At 43.0% G+C, this 24168-nt stretch overlaps 1 protein-coding gene across 1 annotated transcript in view; it reads right to left on the minus strand.

Moving 5' to 3' along the window:
* HSD17B4 (hydroxysteroid 17-beta dehydrogenase 4) overlaps positions 1-24168 on the minus strand; it is a 258525-nt gene that overhangs the window by 124872 nt on the left and 109485 nt on the right. Inside the window, exons 12-14 of the mRNA XM_083151604.1 lie at positions 16586-16689; positions 10966-11202; positions 7060-7111 (exon numbers count right to left, since the gene is read on the minus strand). Coding sequence (XP_083007730.1) covers positions 7060-7111; positions 10966-11202; positions 16586-16689 — 393 coding nt within the window. The remainder of the gene's footprint in view (positions 1-7059; positions 7112-10965; positions 11203-16585; positions 16690-24168) is intronic.

Raw genomic sequence — 24168 nt, forward strand, 5'->3', positions numbered from 1 at the left:
AACTTGGTCCTTAGCATAGGTGGCGATTCTGTGGGTGCTCAAGGGCCTGAGCACCCACGGAAATTGATGAGCACCCATGGCCCGAGTCCCGCTGCTGGGCAGCCATATTAACTTGCTAATTTGCGGCTGCAGCACCCACATCGCCGGACCCGCCACCTGGGAAACAGTATGCCGGGAAGAGTGTATTCTGTCCTGCACTGTGGGGGCATTTATGTACCTGCACTGTGGGGGCATTTATGTATGTGGAACTCTGTTGCTGTAATTTTAATATTGGAGACAACTGTGCTCCATAATATAAATTGGTATTATTTTGTGGCCACACCCCTTCCCCATGAAGCCACTCCTCTATATTTTTGGCTTGAGCACCCACCAGCAAAAATATAAAAATCGGCACCTATGGTCCTCAGGACCCCACAAAGTTCATGTTTTCCAGGTCACCCGGCAGGTGCACAGGTGAATTCATTACTCATTGAATGACATTAAAAGATCCACAGTTGGAGCTAATTATTTCACTTGTGATTCTGGGCCAGATTCTCGAAGCTTCAACAGTGATAAAATGGAGAGTGATAAACAGCCAGCCAATCAGCTCCTACCTGCCATGTCACAGACTGTGTTTGAAAAATGTCAGGCAGGAGCTGATTGGCTGGCTGTTTATCACTCTCCATTTTATCACTTTCGAAGCTTAGAGACTCTGGCCCTCTGTGAGGAGACCTGCAAAACATGAACTGTGTGGGGTCCTGAGTACCGATTTTGAGAACCTGTGGACTACAGAAATGGAAGACGTAAACACTGTTGAAAACTCAATGGGCGGTATTCAATGAGCCAGAATCGCCAAGTTTTATGGCGATTCTGTGTTTTTTTCGTGTCTGACGGTGATTTTTGGAGCTCCTAATGCGAATCACCCTATTCAATGACCTATAATCGCCGATGAGGACCGGTGAATGAAGCACCAATCGCCAAATGTTATTCTCTACAAATCGCCGTTTTTAGTCTATAGGATTTTGCATGGGGAATCGACGGTAGTCGAGGGGAATCGCCAAAAGTGTATTCAATGAGAAGGTGGCGATTCCTTTTTCTTGTTACATATCGCCGTTCCTCACCGAGTGTCCCTCGTCATCTTTTTCTGGTGAACTTTTATAGGAACATGTCAAATAATTGGTTTTAAGTGTTCTATTTAACTGTGCAAGTGTAATGTATTATTATTTGCTGCCCTTGTGTGATGTGATGGTCGTAGAAGTGCTATACAAATATATATTTAATTTTTTGAGGTATTTTTTTTTTCTCCCACAAAGCACTGTTCTTACCCATGGTGCACCTCACTTACCCATGATTCTCCTCCCCACCTCACTCCTTCGTTTGGCCTTTGTGCAGATTACCCAGATTTTGCCGTCTGCTGTATTGGAAGCGTTTATTCAGGGTAATTTGCATTTTTCTTGCATTTCACTGCAATTTTTTAAACACTGACGACATTAATGAAGCTGTTTAGGGAAACGCAGGGTTGGCTGAGAATCGCCGTTAGGGCCGGCGATTCTCAGCCACGTTGAATAGGGTGACTCGGCGACTCCCCACGAATCCCCATGCATGGCGATTGGCAGCAAAAAAACGGCGATTGGCTGGCGAATGAAAAAACTGAATCGCTGTGACCAACGATTCAGCTCATTGAATACCGCCCAATATGTGCCAATATATCCACACAGGGGAAATACCGGGACTCACCTATTCAATGCTGCCGTCAGAGATGGATTAAAGGGGGGGGGGGTTCTGGTGGTACATATCCCCGGACCCCCCTCTCTGAATGCGCCCCTCCCCCCCCCGGATACACGCATGCGTCTATGCCGGAAGATCAATTGACACAGCTGACAGTTCTTTTTTATCTCTAGCGGAGCTGAGGGGAATGCAGGGAGGAAGCCGTGTATGTAATGCTGAGCTGCCTTTAGGTGGTGCTGCAGTGCACAGCTCCTCGGCTCTAAGGCAGCAGCTCTTCTCTCTCTAGACCAGGCATTCCCAACCACGGTCCTCAAGGCACACCAACAGTGCAGGTTTTGTAGATATCCAGGCTTGAGCACAGGTGACTTAATTAGTATCTCAGGGATTCTGATTAAACCATCTAGGCTGAAGCCTGGATATCACTAAAACCTGCACTGTTGGTGTTCCTTGAGGACTGTGGTTGGGAATGCCTGCCCTAGACCATATGTGGGTCTGCCTGAGAGGTGGAGATTCTGCTGGAAAGGAAGGGTGACATGCTGACTCTCCCAATCTGTGTCCCTTGTTGTGGGTGCAGGGGGATGGGCAGGGGGGTGAAGACTGTGGGGACCATTACTGTATGGCCACATTACTTTGTGCTGGCCCAGTGAGCACACTGATGTCTTGGCAGCTGCAGTGGGGGTGGGGCGATATCTATGATTGCGGTGAATGGGATTATTTGCTTTAGTAATAGTGTTTGTAAGTATTCTATGTGTATGTATGTACTGTATGTATACTTTGTGTTTGTATTCTATGTGTGTGTGTGAATGGTATATGTGCTTGTATGCCATGTGTGTGTGTCTGTATAGTATATGTTCATGTCTGTATAGTATGTGTGCATGCATGTCCTGTGTGAGTATGGTATGTGTGAGTTCTTCCAACATGTTTCGGGAGGTTATATCTCAGTGTACCTAGGCTAAAGGCAGTTGGCTAAACCGCTGCGTTCAGGGTATACCCTCCTATCTTCAAGACACCAATGACCAATTACATAAGTTACTTGATATAGGTGAGGTGGATGAAGGTTTCACATTTTGTAGTGCTGACAGGGTCAGCCTATACACCTGCAGGTGGGGCAGATGTAACCTGTGCAGAGAGAGTTAGATTTGTGGGAGTTATTTTGTTTCTGTGCAGGGTAAATACTGGCTGCATTATTTTTACCCTAGAATTTTAGATTTCAGTTTCAACACATCCTACCCAAATTGAACTCTCTCTGCACAGGTTACATCTGCCCCACCTGCAGTGCACATAGTTTTGCCCATTTTGAGAATAAATTTGTACTGCGATCACATACCTCCCAACATGACCCTCTCCAGGAGGGACAGAATTCTCTGCTCCTGCACTTCCCTCTTAATTTATGATTGTCATCACCTGCTTTAAACAGGTAAATTGATCAGAAAGGTGTTACCACAGGTGCTGGCAATCACACACTAAAAGGAAAGTCCAGGAACAGAGCAATGTGTCCCTCCTGGAGAGGGTCATGTTGGGAGGTATGCGATCAGATCTGAATAGGGGCCTATGTTTGTGTACTGTACATACAATCTAGTCTGCTTCAAGAGACTGCACTAAGTTGCGACACTTGTGTTTATCTGTTTGCGACTTACTAAATCTTCTAAAAATGAAAAAAAGGTAATGATACATCCTAGAAATTGATTAAGTCTGATTGGCTGCAATGGTCAACATCACCTCTTACCATTGTTACCTGCATTAAACAGCTGAATAAACCCATGTAACTATGGTTTGGGGGAGGGAGTGAAGTGACATTTGGAAGGAGTGCTCTCATCACAGAGCATTTCATAACGACTGTTACCCTTTCCACCATTCCAAGGTCATGAATATAACATTTTAAAGTGCAACCTTGAGATTGTGCTGATCACATAAATGAGTCTCTGATGTGTTCTCAAGTTGAATGTTTAACACTTACACATCACTGGGGAACCATATGAAAACTGTTGCAGAACTGCAATAAAATATCAGCATCTTCCAAAGTAGGGCTCTTCACAGGAGAGATACATGCATTTTCTGTGTAATGGCTTCTTAAAAAAATATGAATACAGTCTGTGTGGTACCGAAAGTCCTCATGATACTTGTGGAGAAAATCCATTTACCCACAGTCAGAGTGCCACAGTGCCCGCAGAGAATCAGCTTGAAACAATTGAAGCGTTTCTCTGCTTGACTGTTTCAGGACCAGAGAATCTGGCTGCGTATAGCGTGTCAGTGCACGGTTTCCTATCAGACAAGCCCTTCTACCTGCAAACAGGTGCAAAATGATTGGTCTCCGGGACACACTGCATATAATTATAGACCACCTGTGTCCGTCCCTATTTTGAAGAGATCTATTTCCAAACTTTTCATGTTGTTCAGTATTAACTATATACAGTATTAAGTTAGGCTGTGTACACACACACACACACTTTGCAGATAGGAAGGCAGGAACACTCAGTAATGCCTAATTTAAACCCCTCTACACAAAATGTAAATATTAACCACAGTATGTGCTATTATTTTTCTGGGCACTGCCTATAAGTGGGACATAACTGCTGTTTATATCCTGTGGAGAAATCCTTTACCTGGGAAAATACAGCATCTACTAAGAAGGTTTATACCCATAAATTGCTAAAAGCATGACACATTTCTCAGCAGCATGTTTGCATTTTATAAATTGGTAAGGATGCAGAAATGTTAACATATGATTATAGGGAATCAACAATAACCACATGAAATACATCAGAGTAATGGGACACACACACACAGGGTGACTTCATCCCCGTGCTTAGCGATGTAGGTTAACACAAATCCCTCAGTACACATTGCTGGAACACATGTGGTGCATCTGTGTGAGGACCAGTGTACTCTGGTGAGAACACCGGCAATCTAACTAGATTTATACTGCATGCATTATAAATTTAGTCAGGCAATGGCGACGTGCATCACCGTCGCTCGGGGGTATTCAAACGGTTCAATTCATCTCCAACCAATCTAGTCAGATCGCTTAGAAATAGCCCTGGAATCGCCACGTGTGTATGCAACCTGATTTTTCACAGTTGGGTGATTGCCAGCAGTCTGCACATGTGGCTAAGCAGAAATAAACAATCTAATACACAATCTGCTGCAATGGTCTTGGGAAGGCAGTCAAAGAGCATGTACCGTAGTTGCAAACTGACTGACGATCAATGAGCTTTGCGGGGGGTGTAAAGGAAGACTGGAGGGGCAAAAGCAGTTGTGTTACAACAGGTTTGTTTGCGACTGCGATCCTATATGCCAAGGGTTCCCAATCTTTTTCTAATCACGGCGCCCTAGAGAATCAGAATTTTTTCACGGCACCCCTAGGCCCCCAAAAATCTAGATCAAATTAAGTTGATTGTGTTTATATGTGCTTCTTCGGTTCAGTTATGTGGTAAAGGGCAGGATTTTTTCTGATTGTACACATTTTATGATTGCCAGCCACCTGCACTGGTTTTGTCCAGAAATAATTGATCATAAATAATTTTAATTGGTCCTGGGCGACCCACCCGAGGCCTGCAAGTGTCCTGAGGCACCCCAGGGAGCCTAGGCGCACAGTTTGGGAACCACTGCTATATGCAGTAGAAAAGTCTCCGGCGTCTTACTTCGAGCGGCCATACGCAGCTGGTTGATGTTTCCCTGATGTGGGTCTTCCATGCAAGTGGTGATTTAGAGATGACAATTATGGGAGTCTCTACACAACTGCTTGTGACTGCAACATATTTTTATTCTGCCACCATGTATTATTTAACCGTTGCAAAAGCATTTGCATACTTATCTGAATCAGGCCAAGAAGATAATTGCAAGAGTTTTGCAATAGGATTTATTTTAAAAAATTAAGTTGACTGAACGGGACAAAAACCTTCCCTTGCAATCACTTCATTTCAAAGACCCTCAGGGCTCAACAATCATTTGCTTATGTTTCTGAAATTCATAAGTAGAATCTTAATATATGGCTACAGTAGCGCACGCAGGGGGGGGTTCCGAGTACCCAGAACCCCCCAGGAGTCTAAGGACCATTGTCTGAAAGCTGAGGGTCCCCTCTTTCGAGGAGTACAAGAATTTTTAAAATCGGACCTTGGGAACCGGAGATATCTGACTTCAAAGCAGTGGTCCCCATCCAAGCCTGTTAATTGCTGTTCCCAGTCAGATATTTCAGGTTCTGTCTGACTTAGAGTTTTTCTGAGGATATATTCCAAAAGCTGTGACTCTCCACCCTTTGGTGGACACTAGTAGCTTGTCTCTACTGTGCCCAGAACCAGAGATATCTGCCTTACAGCAGCTGGTTACTGCTCCAGCTCCACACACCTGGTATGTAGTTTTATATACTCGTTGGCAGATTGCTCTGCCTCCTGAACTCTGATCCCCTAGTCCCCAACACCATTTGGTAGGTGGGATTCTCTAGTTTTTAATTCCATTAAAATCTAAGAAATCTATTTCCGGGAACTGGAGATATCTGCAGTCAAGCAAGTTGTCCTCCCACCAGAAAATTATGAATAATAAGCCCACTCCACTATACACCCCTCCTCTGCGTATTAAACATCCTCTACCACCCTTGGAGTTATGTTTTAGGGCCCCTTCATTCAGCCCAATGCCCCCTTCTCCCACCTCATCTCCCACCATCTGTGCAGTAAAGGGGTAATTAGTGGAAATTACTGATCCAGGCCCTACATGCTGAGCGGTTGATATAATACCCCCTACCACCCGCAGGACATCAAAACATATACTGGGTCACCCAAGTGTCCATCTCCATACTTTGCTCTGCCCCTCTGGAAACCCCCTTCTGAAAATCCTGCGTTTGCCCCTGGGCTACTAATATTAAGATTAGTGGCCACTTATACTGTTGGATAACCTGAAAAAAGGTGCAGAACAATAATCTCCAAGTGAGGAAAATAGTTTATATTCCATTTATATTCGAAACAGAAATCTATGGTGTGATAACATGCCCATGGCACACTATATTAGCTCTATAAAAATGTGGAGGAATTCTTTATGTTGTAGTTGTTAAAGATGTCAGTTTTCTGAAGTATGCATCTAATGTTCAGTATATTATAGACCTATATATTTCTTCCAGAGCATGTAAAAGGTGAGGCAGCCATCTTAAGCTGGTTTTGTATTTTGTGCTGTAATGGAGAAAAGTGCTATATAAATAATCGTATCATTATTTTGCATATGGATGCAACTAAGAAAAGTGATCCAAAATGTGGGAAAGTTAAATATAAAGTAGTGGAATAAGAATGAAGATAGAAAAAGGGGAAGTTGTAGCTTCAGTCAGTATAGTTCTTATTAACCCAACCAGTAGAAAAAGTAACTTACCTGATGTCGGAATGGGTTTGTACACCTCAAGGTATTGCTCTCCATGAAGCACCTGGGTATGATAATAAAAAAAAATAGTAATTATGTAAGGGGAAATTATTAATTCACAATTTAAATTCCCTTTACCGTGAAAGCTCTATGTCAGAGGTTCCCAAACACGGGGGCAGTTGTAATAATTAGTGACTTAATTAGTACCATAGTCACTTTGATTTAAGAATCTGAGCTGAGCCATGGATATACTTAAAACCTAGACAGTTGGGATGCCTTGAAGACCACATCTGGAAACCTCTGCCCTATCCCACCACAGTCAGGGTGCTGCAGGGAAGGATAGTTTCTTTATATACTAGACTATAAATTAACATAAATATATATTAACTGGGATGCCCATGAAATGCTGGTGCTACCCCTTGCCAAGCCCCCCGTCCAAACTGTTCCATGCGAACGGGCTGGCCGAATAATCAATTTGCCAGCTCGCAAACAGAGCCTGCACATGCGCATAAATGTGTATGCGCAGTCCAAAAACATCGCACCCCTGTGTAAACGAGCAGGGGAGCGAATGAACAAGAATCAGGCCCATAGAGTCATCTGAACATGGTTTTTAAATATTTAAAAAAAACATGCTGTAAATCAGAATGTGTTATCAGTAATAAGATGACTGCTTATTAAATCATTACACAGTTCAAACTGTAAACAAATTATTATTCCGTTTTTCAATAACAGATTTGGTTCTGAACTGATTTGAGATTTGGTGGATTATTTCCAACCAATTAAGCAACACATTCTCTTTTCTCTTAAAAGCACATATTCTACAAAGGGATTTTATAGCTAATTGCTTCAGCCAAGTAGATACAGTAAAATATATTATATATAATTTAGACTATGAAGACTATCCTGAAATTGGTTTAATGAAACAAGGCCCTTATTTTTGTTCAGTTGCAGAGGCAACTTCCTTCCCAAATGGAAAAAAACCATGTGCACTGCAGGGGGGGGGGGGGGGGGCAGATGTAACATGTGCAGACAGTTAAGGTGCGTACACACTGGGGGAGATATATTGCTCAGTGTCTCCTTTTCATCAGCGACCAGAGATGGCCGCTGATGAAAAGGAACCTCTGCCGTCGGTGCCGCAGAGGTAATCAGCTGGTCGCAGGAGCAAGCTCCTGCGACCAGCGATTAGAATGGGGCTGAAAACGGGAGCGCGCACCCCGCGATTTATTGCCGGGGCACACTCTCATCACTGGCAATATGGTCGCCAGCGACCATATTTCCAGCGATTATAGCCCATATCACGGCCGTGTGTACACGGCTTTAGATTTGGGTGAGTTATTTTGTTTCTGTGCAGGGAAATTTTTGACTGCTTTATTTTAACACTGCAATATAGATGTCAGTTTGAAGTAACACCCCACCCAAATCTAAATCTCTCTGCACATGTTACATTTGCCCCCTGCAGTGCACATGTTTTTTTCCATTTGAGAAGGAATTGCCTCTGCGAGTGAACCAAAATAAGGGCCCAAAAAAGGATTTGATGCTACAGCATTTAAACCTTCCAGATTGTAGATTATGAAAGGACAGGTAACTCCAGTTTGTTTTGCAGCATAATTTATAATGCAGCTTGGGAAATTTGATGCAGAGAGACATGCCTGGCCAAACAGCTTGTCATGGAGTAGGATGTTAAACAAGTAATTATCGCATCCTATCCTGTTATACTTTCTGACCACTTTAAAAATGCAACGAATGATTAAAGACCCATAAACGCTAGACAATATTGACCACAACATCGTTCAAAAGGGGCTTTCTGAACGATATTGCGAACAATATCGTCCAGTGTGTATGCTGTGCATCATGTTCAGGTGAGGGAGAACATAGTCAAAGACGGCCATGCTGCAGCATGACCGTCGTTGCCCCCCCCCCACCACCCTCGGCTCCCTTGTGTGCGGCATCGGCAAGTGTGTATACACTTGCCGATGGCGTTTACCCCCGCCGGATCCCACCTCAGCCAATATCAGCATCAGCGGGATTGTCCTAATGTGTATGGGGCTTTAGGTGTCCCTTGCAATACATTTTTCCCTTTGGGAATAAAATATTGTAATGGTCATTACAAGATGCTCCCATACTAAGCTATGTAATTTAATATGGTCTCAAGTTGTCAGCCTATACAGTGCCGCAAGTGGGAAAACAAAGCTAAGCCAATGGGCACTACAATACAATTAAATGCTCACTGCTGGGTGAAATGGGTGACAACAGAACCCAATTCTGTGATCTATTTTCAATTACTTAATGCACAAGGTACTATGGGCGAGATGTAATAAGCCTTAAAAAGTGATAAAGTGGAGGGTGATAACACACCAGGCAATCAGCTCCTACCTACCATGTCACAATATGGATTTTAAAAATTACAGTTAGGAGCTGATTGGTTCGGGGGCATAACCACGGCAGCACGTGAGTGACGTCACGCAAGCAGGAGCTCCGGCATGGCTCCGAGTTAACCACGAGAATCCCTTACCCAGGCCGATATGGAAGCTCGATAGTCCCCCAGTGCTCTTGAGTTTCGATCTGGACTTGTAACCAGCGCTTGTCGGGGGATGCGGGAGAGAGACTGCCCTGAACCAAGGAGGGAACTGCCACACCGAGAGATCGGCTGCCGGGACCAGAGTTCTGTGTTGCACCACTGTGATCTGCTTGACGTCATCAGCAGGAGACTCCACTGGCGTGTCACGTGCTGGCCGCGAGGGAGCCAGCGACGGCGGGGAGTATGCAGGCAGTGAGAGAGCCAGCTCACACGCAACAAAGACCCGGATGGGCAGTGGAGTCTGTAAGCTCAGCGGTCATCAGACTAAAGGTACTTTGCCCTCGTTGCCCCCTGATCGTCTGTATAACCTGTGAGAGGTTGAAACTGCGGTGCAGTACGTTCCCGGGTTTGAGACGCGGACTATTACTGGGGACCGCTGAAAGGGCAGTGAAGGATAAAAACAAGTTCCCTGCTGGAAACACAATATTATCCCAGAGTGAACCCCCGACAATTGGCTGGAGAGTGTGGGCCCAGTTGATATCTGTCCCTCTAGGGCCGCAGGGCAGTATAAACTTTACAGTGTACCTAGTGCTGAGGACTGGGAGATTGCTTCAGGAGCTGATTGGTTGTCATGTATCATTCTCCATTTTATCACTTTTCAAAACTTAGCACATCTGGCCTTATGTCATGTAATTAAGTAATATACAATTACTCTCCCTGTGTTTTTTCTTGTGTCAGAGATCCCCAAGGGCCCAATTGCATTTGATGCCCAACAATGGTAACCTTGATAGCTACAATCGCCTATTTGAGACTGCAATACCTTCCACATACAGAATATTTAGGCTATTGACTCGCCAACTCTAGCATCCTTACTGAAAGTCTTGTGAAGACAAGACAAGAATACAGGGAGAACTAGTTTTATCCAATCATCAGCTGATTTCTTAAGGGTCCAAAGATAGCAATCTGCAACCCACAATGCCTGCAAATCCTGTGTTCCTCAAATGTGTAGAACACAGATATAGAAGATACAAATGCAAGATAAAAGCGAATAGAATTTAGACAATAGATAGATCCTAGACCAAATAAAAATATGGCAAAGAAGCCTAAATAAGGTGTTTAATACATATTAAAATGGGAATTAAACACAAAGACGGTGTAGAAGACTAGGAAGGTGGCTATCTGCTTTGGATCTGCCCTTTTCCAGTTACGTTGTTATATATTGAACCTTTTTCTTCATACATATTATCTACATTCTTATTGTTGTATCACTATTTTATATCAATATTATAAAGATAACTACTGCACAATATATTTCAGTTACCAAATGGAAGCTAAAAGACTTTTATATGATCAACAGATTAGAGAGTGAGTAGAAGAGACTTATTTATAAGCAGACATACCCGCGTAAAATCAATATTAAGACCAGGAACTGAGGAAAGTCCACCACCCATGAAAGCAGCCTGGGATAGAATGACTCCGAATGTTGGCAAACAACTGAACTCGTCACTTCCTTCATACAGAAACTTCAGATGATCTGGTTCCTTGGTGGACATGCCTACTCCGAGAGCATAAAGAATGGAGTGTATGTGGCTGTAGTTGTACACCGTTGTAGGAAGCTTCTTTCCTATTGCTTGGGTCTGTGGATAAGAAGCATTTTACATTTAGAAAAACAAGAAAAATCATTAGCTACAGTACAACTATATTACTTAAAATAAATAAATAAAAAAACGAAAAAGCAATATTAGGTTCTATGGAATACCTAAATAAGTCACAGACATAAATATATAAGCTGGGGACACAATAGAGAGACAGGCTTCTCCAGCATAGGAACAAATGCCCATCAGTCCAGATAGCGTGTACACACTCGAGCGATGTGAATGAAAGACGGAATGATCTTTCAATGGCATACTACAGCAGGCTAGTGACATTGCGAGGTTGAATGTGCAGTGCATCAAACCCAGTGTCGGACACTAGAAACCGAGGGAGCGTGCAATCACCTGTACACACTTAGGGGCAGATTTATTAAGCTTGGAGAAGAGATAATCTTGAGATAAAGCGGAGAAAAGGTAAAAGGAGATAAAGCACCAGCCAATCAACTCCCAACTGTCTTTTTCAAACACAGCTGATTGGCTGTGCTTTATCTCCTTTTACCTTTTCTCCGCTTTATCTCCAGTTTATCTCTTCTCCAGGCTTAATAAATCTGCCCCTTAGGACCTTGTCCAGGTCCATTTGCTCCCCTGCATGTTATGGCATGTGCAACCACTTGGCACAGCGAACTGCTTGGTCCACATCCCATTGGCACCTGGCAGTGCAGTCAGGGGGCATGGGTGACAAGATTTGACCATAGAGGGGGGGGGGGGGGGGGGCTGCCAACCCGCTTCCCGCACAGGGCACTTGCAGATGTAAGGCAAACACTGTAGAGATCATTTGATGGTCATCGACCCCCCCCGCATACAAGCTGTGAAAGAATGTTTATGCAAAACACACATTTGCATGCGTGCGGGGAGATTCAGCGTGCAGGGGGGCGGCCGTTCGTGTGGGTGGCGCTAAATGACATGCAGAGCTGCGAATTCTGCAGCTTTGCGTGTCAACCAGAATAGGCCCTTAGTGATGTCAGCAATTTGTCATCATGCTGGGTCAAATTGGCCCAGCATCACCCCAGTGTCTGCCCAGCTTTAAAGAAGAACATTTTGGAAGCTGCGTCTCTCTCTTCACCAAAGCGTTTTCTTACACTACTACATTGATCTAAGAAAGAAACAATAAATTGCTTCACAAATGAGTTATGAATTCCAGAAATAATCTGCCCTCTGCCAACCTTGTGAATGATTGCAAGCATCACATCCTTCAGTTATAATTATTATTAGCCCCCTTCTCCATTCTTACAAACCCTCCCCGGCTATGACTTGAACCCTGGCACAGAGTGAACGTCAATACACTGTGGCTGTGATCATTTATTTCCGTAGCAGAGAAAGGATGATGGTCCTACACAACATATATGACATGTGACAGATCTGAAGATGGAAGCTTGTGTACTGAGCTGTACTGTACTTCATTTGCAACATTGTAAAGTGTGAGAAGCCGTTATTATGTGTGATATATTTTAAGCCCGGTTAGGAAACGTGTCACTCCTGTTGCTGTGGAACTACACATCCCAACATGCCCCACCTCAGTTTTAGCATAGTACAACAGCATGTTGGGATGTGTAGTTCCACACCAGCTGGAGTACAACATGTTGCCGACCCCTGATTAATGGCATACTGGGCATCTGCTGGAAATGATGTAAATAAAGAAGCAGGAAGAACGCACCGGTTTCACCACAATCACTTATCAAGGAGTAAAATATTTACGATTATATGTTAGTAGACCAGTGCATATTATTATTTTATCAAGAACATTCTTAATTTTGAAGGGTACTTGTTTTCTAGCACGGCGCCCACGATTACATTGTACGACAACTCATCGCATTGCACGCCATATTGTGGCATGCGATGCGATTTTTAATTGAACAAGCACACAGATGTGTGCTTGCAATGGGATTCCATAGTGTCACCCCCAGTGTCAACGCCACCCACACTATCAACGCCAATCCGAAGCGTGGCGAGCTCAGCGAGCCCCGAGAGGGGTGGCTGTATGCATCCTCCTACCTTTTCATACCCCCACTATCCACGCCAGCATGGAGTTGATGTTATATAGTGTGGCGAGTGCAGCGAGACACACGCGTCCCATCGCATCGCACATCATTCATACCGGTATGCCATGCCATACAATGGGCACCGTGCTAGGAAACAAGGGATTCAGTATTAAATCCCGACGGTCAGGATCCCGGCATTCAGAATCCCGATGCTGGAATCCCGATCGCCTAAATCCCGACAAGGGGGCGGGCGTGGATCGGCCCCCCTTGCAGGCTCGCTGCGCTCGCCACGCAGCGGGCCCAGTGCCTCGCTACGCTCGGCACACTAATTTATTCTCCCTCCGGGGGTGTCGTGGACACCCCCGGAGGGAGAAAGTGTCGGGATTTCGGCGATCGGGATTCCAGCGTCGGGATTCTAAACGCCGGGATCCTGACCGCCGGGATTTACACTGCATCCCGGAAACAAGTACCTTTTTAAGCACCAATAACATTTTATTTTTAAAAAACATTCTTCTTCGGTAACAAACTCTCAATCAGTCTATTCATTCCCATAGTGCAGGGAACATTTGGCCCTCCAGCTGTTGTTGAGCTACACACCCAGAATGCTTTGCTACATTTTAAGCATGGCCAAATAGCAAAACTGAAGCAGTGCATGCTGGGATGTGTAGTTCAGCAACAGCTGGAGGGCCAAATGTTCCACATCCCTACACTAGTGTCCACAGATACAGCGATGCAATATAACAAAATTTTTACTCAAGTTTACTCTAGTATTATCCAATAATCCCATCACTGCAAATCTAGATGAAAATGCACATATCATATAGAAATACCTTACAGTACTGACAGACACAAACCATCTTGACTCAAGATGTAAAAATGAAGCATTTTGCACAGTTTATGTACAATCATAGCCAGATACAGCCCATTCTGTGGAAGGCTAGAACAGCAGTATGTTCTGGTAGCCGTGAGCACAATAATTAAGCAAATATTCTTTCAGGATACGCATACTGGGATCGGAAATTGCTTGGAGGTTGTGAGTCACCTTTATTTAGAGAAAAGGATGTCTGTATGAGTTCCTTGCATATTCTGCTTGCAAAACCCTTCAGGGGCAGAATGGACCTTTATAAAGAGGCCATTCTATCACTGAACAGGAAAAGAAAACATGAAAAATAATTAACATTTGCTTTCTGAAGCTGAACCTGTGGAGTCAAGTCTGCAACCTTTATGATGAGGAACATTTTAATAGAACTGCTATCCTGTGTTGTGATCAGCGTTTCTCCATCTCTAGCTGTGCCTTACAGGAAGAAGATTGAAGTATGCATAGTTTGTTACGTAGAAAACAACAGGTGAAATGCAACGTATATAATCCCGATATGTATTGTTCCAGAGGAAAGCAAACACAAGAGTCTTCTATTAATTTACCCTTCTAAGGGAGCAGATAAGTATCTGTGACCTTATACAGGTTTATATTCATTCATTCCTGTACCACTATTAGCACCATTTCTTGGAAGAAAGGCTGGATACACATTAAGCCAGTATTGACAGGATTTGCCATATTGGAACAACCAATTGTGTGTGTCACTAATGTGTATGCCTGATCGTTCACACCTGTAGGTCACATGCGACACCTGGTCTGCCGTGCGGCACAGCCGACAAGATGCTGTCAAATGCGATCCGGTTCAGTGCAATAAAGGACGGAACAAAATGTTGTTTGGTCATTAATTACATTGGGTAATGTGCACAGAATGTGTATAGGTGTATCTGGCCCGCCTCCCACAATCAAAACATTAATTGGCACCCAACAAAAGAAAACCATAGTGTGTGATTAGATGCAATAAGGAATATGGATTGTGAGGTCCTGATGTGGGGTTTGAGGTGTATGGCCAATCAGAAGCACCAGGTTGTAAATAAACCCCTAAAGCTCCATACACAAAGTGCAACATATTGCTCTGTTTCCCGTTTTTATCAGCGACCAGAGATGGTCACTGATGAAAATGAGACAATGCCGGGGAAAGAGGCAGGTAAACAGCTGACTGCTAGGGGAAGCATGCTACTCTGACAAGCGACCAACACAGGGCTGGTCACGGGAGCGCGCTCCCGGCAACCGTCACCCCATACACTTAGCGACCATATCCCCGGGGATTATTGCTAAAATCGCACCATATGTACGGGGATTAAGTGTCATTAGCTAATCTGGAAGCAGGAGTAAATCTCCCATTGGAAAAGCTTATCCGGATATTTATCTAGTAATTGGAGAGACTGATCCTGTTCTCTATCCCACAAGCGTCTGACCTAATAAAAGGGTCCCTATTCAAGTGCAGGACTGGTAACTATTAATGCCTCATAGCCTCATATATTGTGAACTGCAATTATAGCCTCAAAGCAAAAATTATATGCAAAACTGCAGTTTCTATATGTTACTTGTTGTATGTCTAGTCTGTCTATGTTGATATTGTGCACAATTCTATAATGAAATAATAATATATATTTCTGATATTTTAAATATTTTTTTATTCTTTACTAAATATCACTGTGTCATAATTGCTGAGCAGAACTGCGCTTCTTAAAAGCAACATACACCTAGGTGTCGGTTGCTTATCTTCTATCTGTTTCATTAGCTAATCGACTGAAAAGGTCTCCTACTTGCTCAGGCATGGTCTGCTTGTACTGTAGATCTCCTTTGTCAGCTCCTCATGCTTGCCTGTACCTACTGAACAGGCAAAGCTCCTGACCCTGTTCAAGACTGTTATGACCTCTTTTATGCTGTTGCGTAGGGCAACGTTCCACAGGTACTTCCTGCTTGGACATGCAAACACCCTGCAAGATGTAGTAGAGATGGACATCAGAAGCCCACCATAAAATGATGGCTGAGAATCCACCATTGAATCTTTCAATTAAAAAAATTTCATATGATTTGCGCATGTGCAAAAATCCGTTTTTTTTTTGCGCATGTGCTAACATCACTGGTTGAGGGGGTGGGACCATCGGAATGCCTCCAGCGAATGGTAAAACTACTCCCATCGAAACAAAAACATTGATGGTAGTGAAACATTTTGATGTGATGTCCATCCCTAGGATGTAGTTACTCCAGTTGTATGTAATGTATGGCTACATTAGGACATTTGGTGAGTGCCAGATCCATATAAACCCCTCTTCCTGTATCAAAGGGAAGAGATCAAGTGTTACATTAAGGAATATTTAACAGGAAATCAAGTCAGTAGTTGGGGAAGGGCAAAAAGACTCTACTGCCGCAAAATCCATGTCTTCAAGTCTTAAAAAGATAAAAACGAAAAGCTGTAAAACTCTCAGAGACCCAATTCTACTTTACATAAAAAGTAATTTGCAATAAGTGTTAGAATGTGGGAAATGTTCTAGATGAACTTACTCACCGGGTCAATGCTGGAAGATGAGGCTAACTGGCTTGTGGGATTCATAGAAATTCCCTTCCCAGAGTCAACGGCTGAAAGGACTTCATACAGTGTCCCAGTGGACTCTAAAGCAACATGACAAACAAAAATTAATATAAAGGAGAGCGCAATATGTAAATGACTGCATACAGAGCTAAAAAGAAATGGAAGATCAACAGTTCTCAATTTTCCTCTTAAAACATGTTATGTGTTAGCTCCCTGCCGACCAGTATTTAGCCTGTTGCCAAGGAGATCACCCGCTCTATAATATTATTTAATCAAGATAATGTACCATGGGGGGAGTTTTTGTACTGGAATGAGAGCTCTTTTCCATTAAGTTCTTTTTATTTATGTGATGTTTGCCACAGTCTTAAAACCAAAAAAATAAAATAACAAAACTTACGACTACAAAAGGTAATGAGCAATTATTGGTGTTCATATTTTTTACCTCAGGTAATTATAGTTAAATCTCTGCAAAGTGAATGTAGGACTGTAGCATGAAAGATAGTAACATGAAAGTCAATGCAACATAGATTTTATAGACGTGCTCAACCAGGACACTATTAGGCCTCCTCTGGGCAGGCGCCAAGATGAACGTGCACACTTTGAACCCAGTCTCTACATGATGAAAAGGCAATCTCAGCGGAACGCTATGAGAAGTTATTTTTACTTTATGCTGAAATAAATTTCCAAAAACTGATGTTACGGTATTAATCAATTCTTACAATTCTACAATTGAATTCATTTTCTTACGTACTACTGTATTCGTCTTTCTGACTTATTGCTTGAACATTTGTGTCTTTAGCAATATTCTTTCATCCGTTTTGCTTTACATAGTCAAATAATCATTGTCATGCCTTTCAGCATAGGTTTCTGTTGTATTCATTTGTTTCTGTGATTTGCATAATCAACTCCCTCCACTCCCAATGCATTCTGGGTCAAAGAAGCTGTAATCAGCCATTTTCCATTCACCACATGGACTCATATGGTCTAGTCATGTACAGCATTCGATGATGATCACTCAAAACGATGTCATCATGAACCTACTGTAATTAGACTGTTATGCATGCAAGCTTCATTAGTTAGACTGTAGCATGTCCTTTTTCACATGTAATGCCATGTTTCTATGCACAATGTTATGCGTATTGCACAGACTTGCATTTTCCCATGTGCATATTGTAACTGCATTTTAGGGTTATCCTCAAAAGAAGTTTTGTTAACCATCTCGAACACTGAACCCAAGAATCTCTCTGACGCCCAAGAACTGTTGGCAGGTATCATAGACGTGATGGGGATAAGAAGGACACTGCTTTTCACAGATACAACTAAATAAGAAATACTCCTAGGCAAGGACCAATATACTGTAGGATTTCTAGTTGTGGGGTACCAAACGACTGCTTTTGGAACAAAACAAGAAAGATCATTTGCTGCAGCAGGCACTTTTGTCAGACACAAATGTGGCAATGGTTGTAAATGCCAAATTGTTATGCTGGGTACACACTTAGTGATCCCCGACACCGCCGATATTGTTATCACTCAGTATGTACCCAGATTGTTACAATTATAGTGAACTGTTATTTAAAAAGCAAAATAAATAAAGAGGACAGCCCTTTCACTGTACAGTATATGATTTCACATACTTGGTAAAGGTAGTGAAGGCAGGAACCAAGCCCAGCCAGAAACAGATTCCTAAGCAATATGGTACAGGCATTGTTGCCTACCCTTTTGCATTCTGCAGAAGACTCCTGGAAATAGCAGCAATTGCCCTCTCTCCCTCATTAGTCTAACATTCTCCCTCATTTCACCTAGCCCACATTACACTGTTACATTTTTTTTGGGGGGGGGGGGGGGGGGGGGAGAAATAGATACATTTACATTGAATCATCTGCACCATTTCCCAGCACTTTACCAAGTATAGTAGCTCTTACTAACTGATTTGGGCCTCATCTACATTTGGATACAAATCATTTTAAAAGATTCCTCTCAGGTGTAGCAGTGCACACCCACGCTTCTAGGTGCCACGTTCACAATCTCTTTATATATGGAAGTAGACACGCACTTTGGGTGGAGCATGACACACCCCCTCAATGGGGTGCTGTGCAAAATTCTATTTCCAACTTTAATCTCCCTGAAACTAGTTTTCAAAAGTATGGGTTACAGGGCTATTCTGCGGGGTGGGGAATTGGTTTTACAATCTTTGTGTAAGTTCAACATCACAGTATATACTGTCTATCTATTCTGCAAGATGCTCTACGCTTTATTGGAGAGGAGTAATACTGTGTTGCCAATAGTCCAGCTGTCATCTGACTACAGAGTCAATAAGCACCAGTGCAGTGATGTCAAATCACTCCACTTGGAGGCCACTTTCCTTCCTGCTGCATTGTGATACTGTAGCTAGGAGAGTGTTTTGTGTCCCTGTAGTGTCTAGGTATCACGGAAAGCGCAGACCATAAGCCAGGGGAGAACATAGCTGTGACAAAGGAAGTACATATTATTATTCTACCCATAGAATACAACATTGGTGCATTCTGAGAAGGGTGGGGAGTCTAAATAACAGGAAAGCACTACCTTAGTGCACCTCTAGCCGAGTAAATGTATCAAGTTCCAGACCTCAGGAGATGGCAGTTATTGCTAAAGTTGGTAGCCTTACTTCACGCTCAGCACATATGTTCTTAATATCGGTAGGACCTGTGGGGGTTATTTTGGTTCACTCTTTCTGACATATTCCTTCTTAGATGGACAAAACCATGTGCACTGCAGGGGGGCAGATGTCAAATGTGCAGAGAGAATGAGATTTGGGTGAGTTATTTTCTTTCTACGCAGGGAAAATACTGACTGCTCTATTTTAACACTGCAATATAGATCTCACTTTGAAGAAAAACCCCACCCAAATCTAACTCTCTCTGCACAAGTTACTTCTGCCCCACCTGCAGTGCACATGGTTTTGTCCGTCTAAGAAGGAATTTGTCAGAAAGAGTGAACCAAAATAACCCCCTGTATCACAACTGGAAAATAGTCTTCTTTCTGAAGCCTTGATAGAGTCACATAACAGTGTTGTGTTATAAGCCCCTGGGCAATGCATATTAAGTTGGAGTCAATGGGGGAAATTTACGAAGATGGGAGTTCAATTTCACATGGGATGTTGCTATGGACAACCAATCAGATGCTATCTATTATCTTCTAGAAGGCGTTAAATAAATAGTAAATTTCCCCCAATATGGAGGATAGTTACTGTATGATTGCTAAAAACTCAAAACAAATGGTTCTGGGAAACGGCATTTAATTTTGTTTTAAATATGGCCCAAAACACAGTTTCATTAAGTGAATACTTTTTTAGTGATTACTATTTCATTGATTTGAATATATCACTGTGTAATACCATTGCTTCCCTTGTGCACATCATACAATGAAGGGCTTTATCAAATCACTGTGATCATTATCCATTTACTCCCAATATTGTACTGTATGATTTTAGTTGATGCGGACATGAATCTGCTAGAGTATGATTAGATAAGTTCTGTCTTTTTAAATAGAACAGGATAATAGCAGCATAATGAAATCCATACCCATCTACAGTGGTATGAAAAGTTTGGGAGACAAACATAAATTGCCAATAAGTATTCTGACTAGATATCAATAGATAAATGGACATACTCATATTATCAGTTTTATATAATATTTGAAATCTAACGGAATTGAGCCATTACGCAAAAAGAGTTGAATTTTACCGTCATCCTGAACAACTGGGTTTCATTTATAATAAATAAATAAATTAAATAAAAATTCTATATATTTTTTAATAAAGAAAAGAAAATCAAACACCCGAAAAAAAAAAAAAATTTTTGTAAAAGGTTCAAACTGAAGTCTTTATAAGGGTGCCTTCTGTCAAGAGTTTTTCATAGAAGAACAAAATCGGCAGAACAGTTAATGCTGTAAAAAAAATAACTGGTGAAATTGCTGCAATTCTTGATCATTTTCAGCCCCAGAATAACCGAGAGCGCAGGAGAGCCCGCAGCAGAGCCCGCTGTTACGGGGAGAGGTAATGAAAGCATGCAATGAGCTAAAAATCTAATCATTTCCATTGTGCTTCAAAGTAGCAAGGCAAGGGCAGGAGGACATCCAGCAGTCTTCTAGAACAGGTGAAGCGAAGCTGCAACCCAGAATAATGTTCCTTAATTCAATCAAAGATTAATTCATTTACCATCAGATTAGACATTTTAACTTCAAACTGTTCCTAGATGGCAAAGAAAAGATAAACACACATAACTGCGTCCTGTTCTTATTTGAAAATTGGGTACTTGTGTATTATCAGTGTGCCCGGCTACGTTGTCAGCGTAGCCGGCGCTGTGATAATACAGGAGGAAGCAGGGTGGTGTGGTTTATACTTACCCTCCTCCGGCCCGGGCACGCGATCCACAGGGACTTCCCAGCAGTCGCATTCAGTCCCTCTACTCCGACACTTGCAGCGGATGCCGTACGTAATTCAGCGTAGTGCTGCTGGCGACACATCACATGGTTTCCCTGCTCCCCCAGAGGCACTACGCTAACAGCGTACAGCATTCGTGGCAAGTGTCACCGTGGATCGTGGGGAGTCAGCAGGGATCGGCGCCATGCCCCGGCTGACTCAGCCATTTTACCCCCAGTATCCACGTCGGTGTGGAGTTGATTTTATAAAGTGTGGCGAGCGCAGCGAGCCCCCCTAGGGGACGCGTATACGCGTCCGCTCGCCATGTTTCGGGCTTGGTGGCGAGCTGGGCTTGCCACACTTTATAAAATCAACTCCACACCGACGTGGATACTGGGGGTATGACGTGGACGTCGCCAAAACGGCGAGGCTCATGGCTAAATGCAGCGGGCTCCCTGCATTAGCCATGAACCTCGTGTTTATGGGTAATCTTCGGCATCTTCTGACATTGAGGATTCCCCCAGAACGTTGAATAGGGTGATCGGCTGACGTGGGGTTTAAATAGCGAGGATGACTTGTTTTCACTGATCCTCCCCGAAAACAAGCCATCCTCGCCATAAAAACCCCTTCGCCGGCCACATTGAATACATATATGGCTTGAATATTTCTAGGATACATATTTATATAGGCAGTGTCCAGTATAGTATTGGGTGATGGGGTATCGCTTATTCAGACAGTGTACATTTCCATGGAGCAACGCACAGAGCTACCCATTTATAAATACGACTCCCACTACTCCTTTTTTCTGATGCATGGGCCTGAATGGCACCTTCAGGTGCCCACCGAATGGGGATCAGTGTCTGTACATCATACATACTGTATTGTAAGAATTAGTGCTAGCCTGCATGTTAGCGGGAATTACGTTTTTATTTTACTACAGATGGAGCCGCTTTCGAGTGGCTCCTGTCGATTCTATCGCCATACGCTGTCCCCACCAGCCACAGAAGTCCGACAGAATGGGGCGAGCATCTCCCTAAAGCGGAGATGGGCAGGGAAGCACCCCGTCTTGCACTGCACCACCTTGCTGACGGGGACACACGAACGAGTGAGCCATCTGCCAGCTCGCACATCGACACTCTCTGCCAGCGCTCGCCAGCTAGGGGGATCTGGCGAGTGCTCATCAATGCTGAGGGCAGTTACATCTGTACCTTAATGTTCCCTCTGCTATAATAACTGCGAGTTCTTTTGGATATCGAGTCTCTGATTAGAATAGAGCCGCTCATAATTTGTGTTGCATTTAACATAGAATTTGTTTATTGTTGGGTTTTACATATTTTCGGTCCTCTTCTTATTTACCGGTTCACTTTGAGATGGCTTGCTATATATTTTTCCTTGTAATGCTAGACACTTGTGATGTCTCCTGTTTATTTACGGGTTTCGTTTTTCATTTACTGTACACCCACAGAATACCAATGAACAAAATAAACAAATCTTTAGAAATAAAACATTGTCTTCCAGGCTTATAGCTTCTATCATCTTTAAAATGACATGAAAAGAATTCATCTTTCTGGCTTTGATGCAAACAATTAGATATTTCCCCAGATGATTTTTGTATGATCACACTGTGTTTTTCTCCAAACAGAAAATCCATGTCATATGAAAGATGAGTTTAACTATGGTTAGGTATGGGCATTCGCAGTGTGTATGCACACGCGTATTTTCACACATTAGCATGCGCAGACCTGCAACATCGGTTCAACGTGAATTAGGCCCTAAATTCTTCAAACAGATCCTTTATTCAGGTGAGGACTTTTGCTGTAACAGTTATTTATTTATTAACAGTTTCTACTATACAGTAGCACATACATATTCAGCAGCGCTTTACAGAGAATATTTGAACATTTACATTTGAACATGCCCCAGTGGAGCTTACAACCTATGGAATGTACCAGATTTTTAAGCACTCACATTTACTCTAAGGTTAATTTTGTTGTAAGCCAATTAATCTACTAGCATATTTTTGGATTGTGAGAGGATACCGGAGTACCCGGAGGAAACCCACACAAGTACGGGGAGAATATACAAACCCCGCACAGTTAGGGCCATGGCGGGAATCAAACCCATAACTTCAGCACTGTGAGGCAGTAATGCTAACCATTACACCATTTAAGGATTTTTATATTTCAAAAACATTTAAAAAAAATCCAAATAAAATGTTCTAGGTGTTTCTCAAATTTCTCCAGATCCCAAACTATAGACATTAATACCAGTTCTAGGAAACTCCCCTTCTAAGTAAGAAACTGTAAATTTCACTTCATACTACAGATGGAGAGCCTCTCAGCCAGCGCTGGGACTCGTCAGATTGCCAGATGGCGAAATGACACTCCAGCTGACTAAACCGCGCAAGCTTCTCACACACGCGTCCCACGCGGGTGAGGGTTAGGGGGGGAGGAGCGCACGTCCCCTCCTGGCGGGGGCTGGTGATCCGACCGCCAGACACCCGCTGGTTGAAGTGGGCTCCTACTGTATGCTAAAGATTTAGGACTTTTCCCTTCTTGGGTTAAATGTAATAGTGTCCGAATCGCAGGAGGTGTGGGACTTTCGGCAAGAATACCAACATTTTTAAAGCCGCAATCATTTACAGGCAAAACCAAATACATTGCCTTGCGAGCGATTGCCACTTCTTGTCCGAAGTCCCACATCTCCAGCAACTCTGACACTTTTAAATTTAATTTATCTAAGCCGCAAGGGTTTATATTCTTATCCTCCTGCACCAGAATGCAGAACACACTGCCTCAGAATGCAGAACACACTCTATAGGAAGGTGTATTCCTTACTGGAAGACTTGCAGTGACACTGGGAGACCATGAAAACTCCATTGTAGACACCCCTCCTTAAGCTCTAGCTGACCGGTCACAGGAATTTAAATGACGTACTGCCCATGTATGCCAAGGAGATAACCTAGATATCCTATAGATTGTAAGCTTGCAGCAGGGCCCTCTAACCCCCAAGTCTGTCTTTTGTTACCCAGTTTGTTTTATCACTGTCTACTATTGTAAAGCGCAACGGAATCTGCTGAGCTATATAAGAAACTGTAAATAAATAAATAAATATCAAAGAAGGTTTTTAAAGAAAAAAAAAAAACAATTTGCTACCAAAA

The sequence above is a fragment of the Crinia signifera genome, chromosome 1, assembly GCF_055691185.1.
Source record: "Crinia signifera chromosome 1, ASM5569118v1, whole genome shotgun sequence".
Lineage (NCBI taxonomy): Eukaryota > Metazoa > Chordata > Amphibia > Anura > Myobatrachidae > Crinia > Crinia signifera.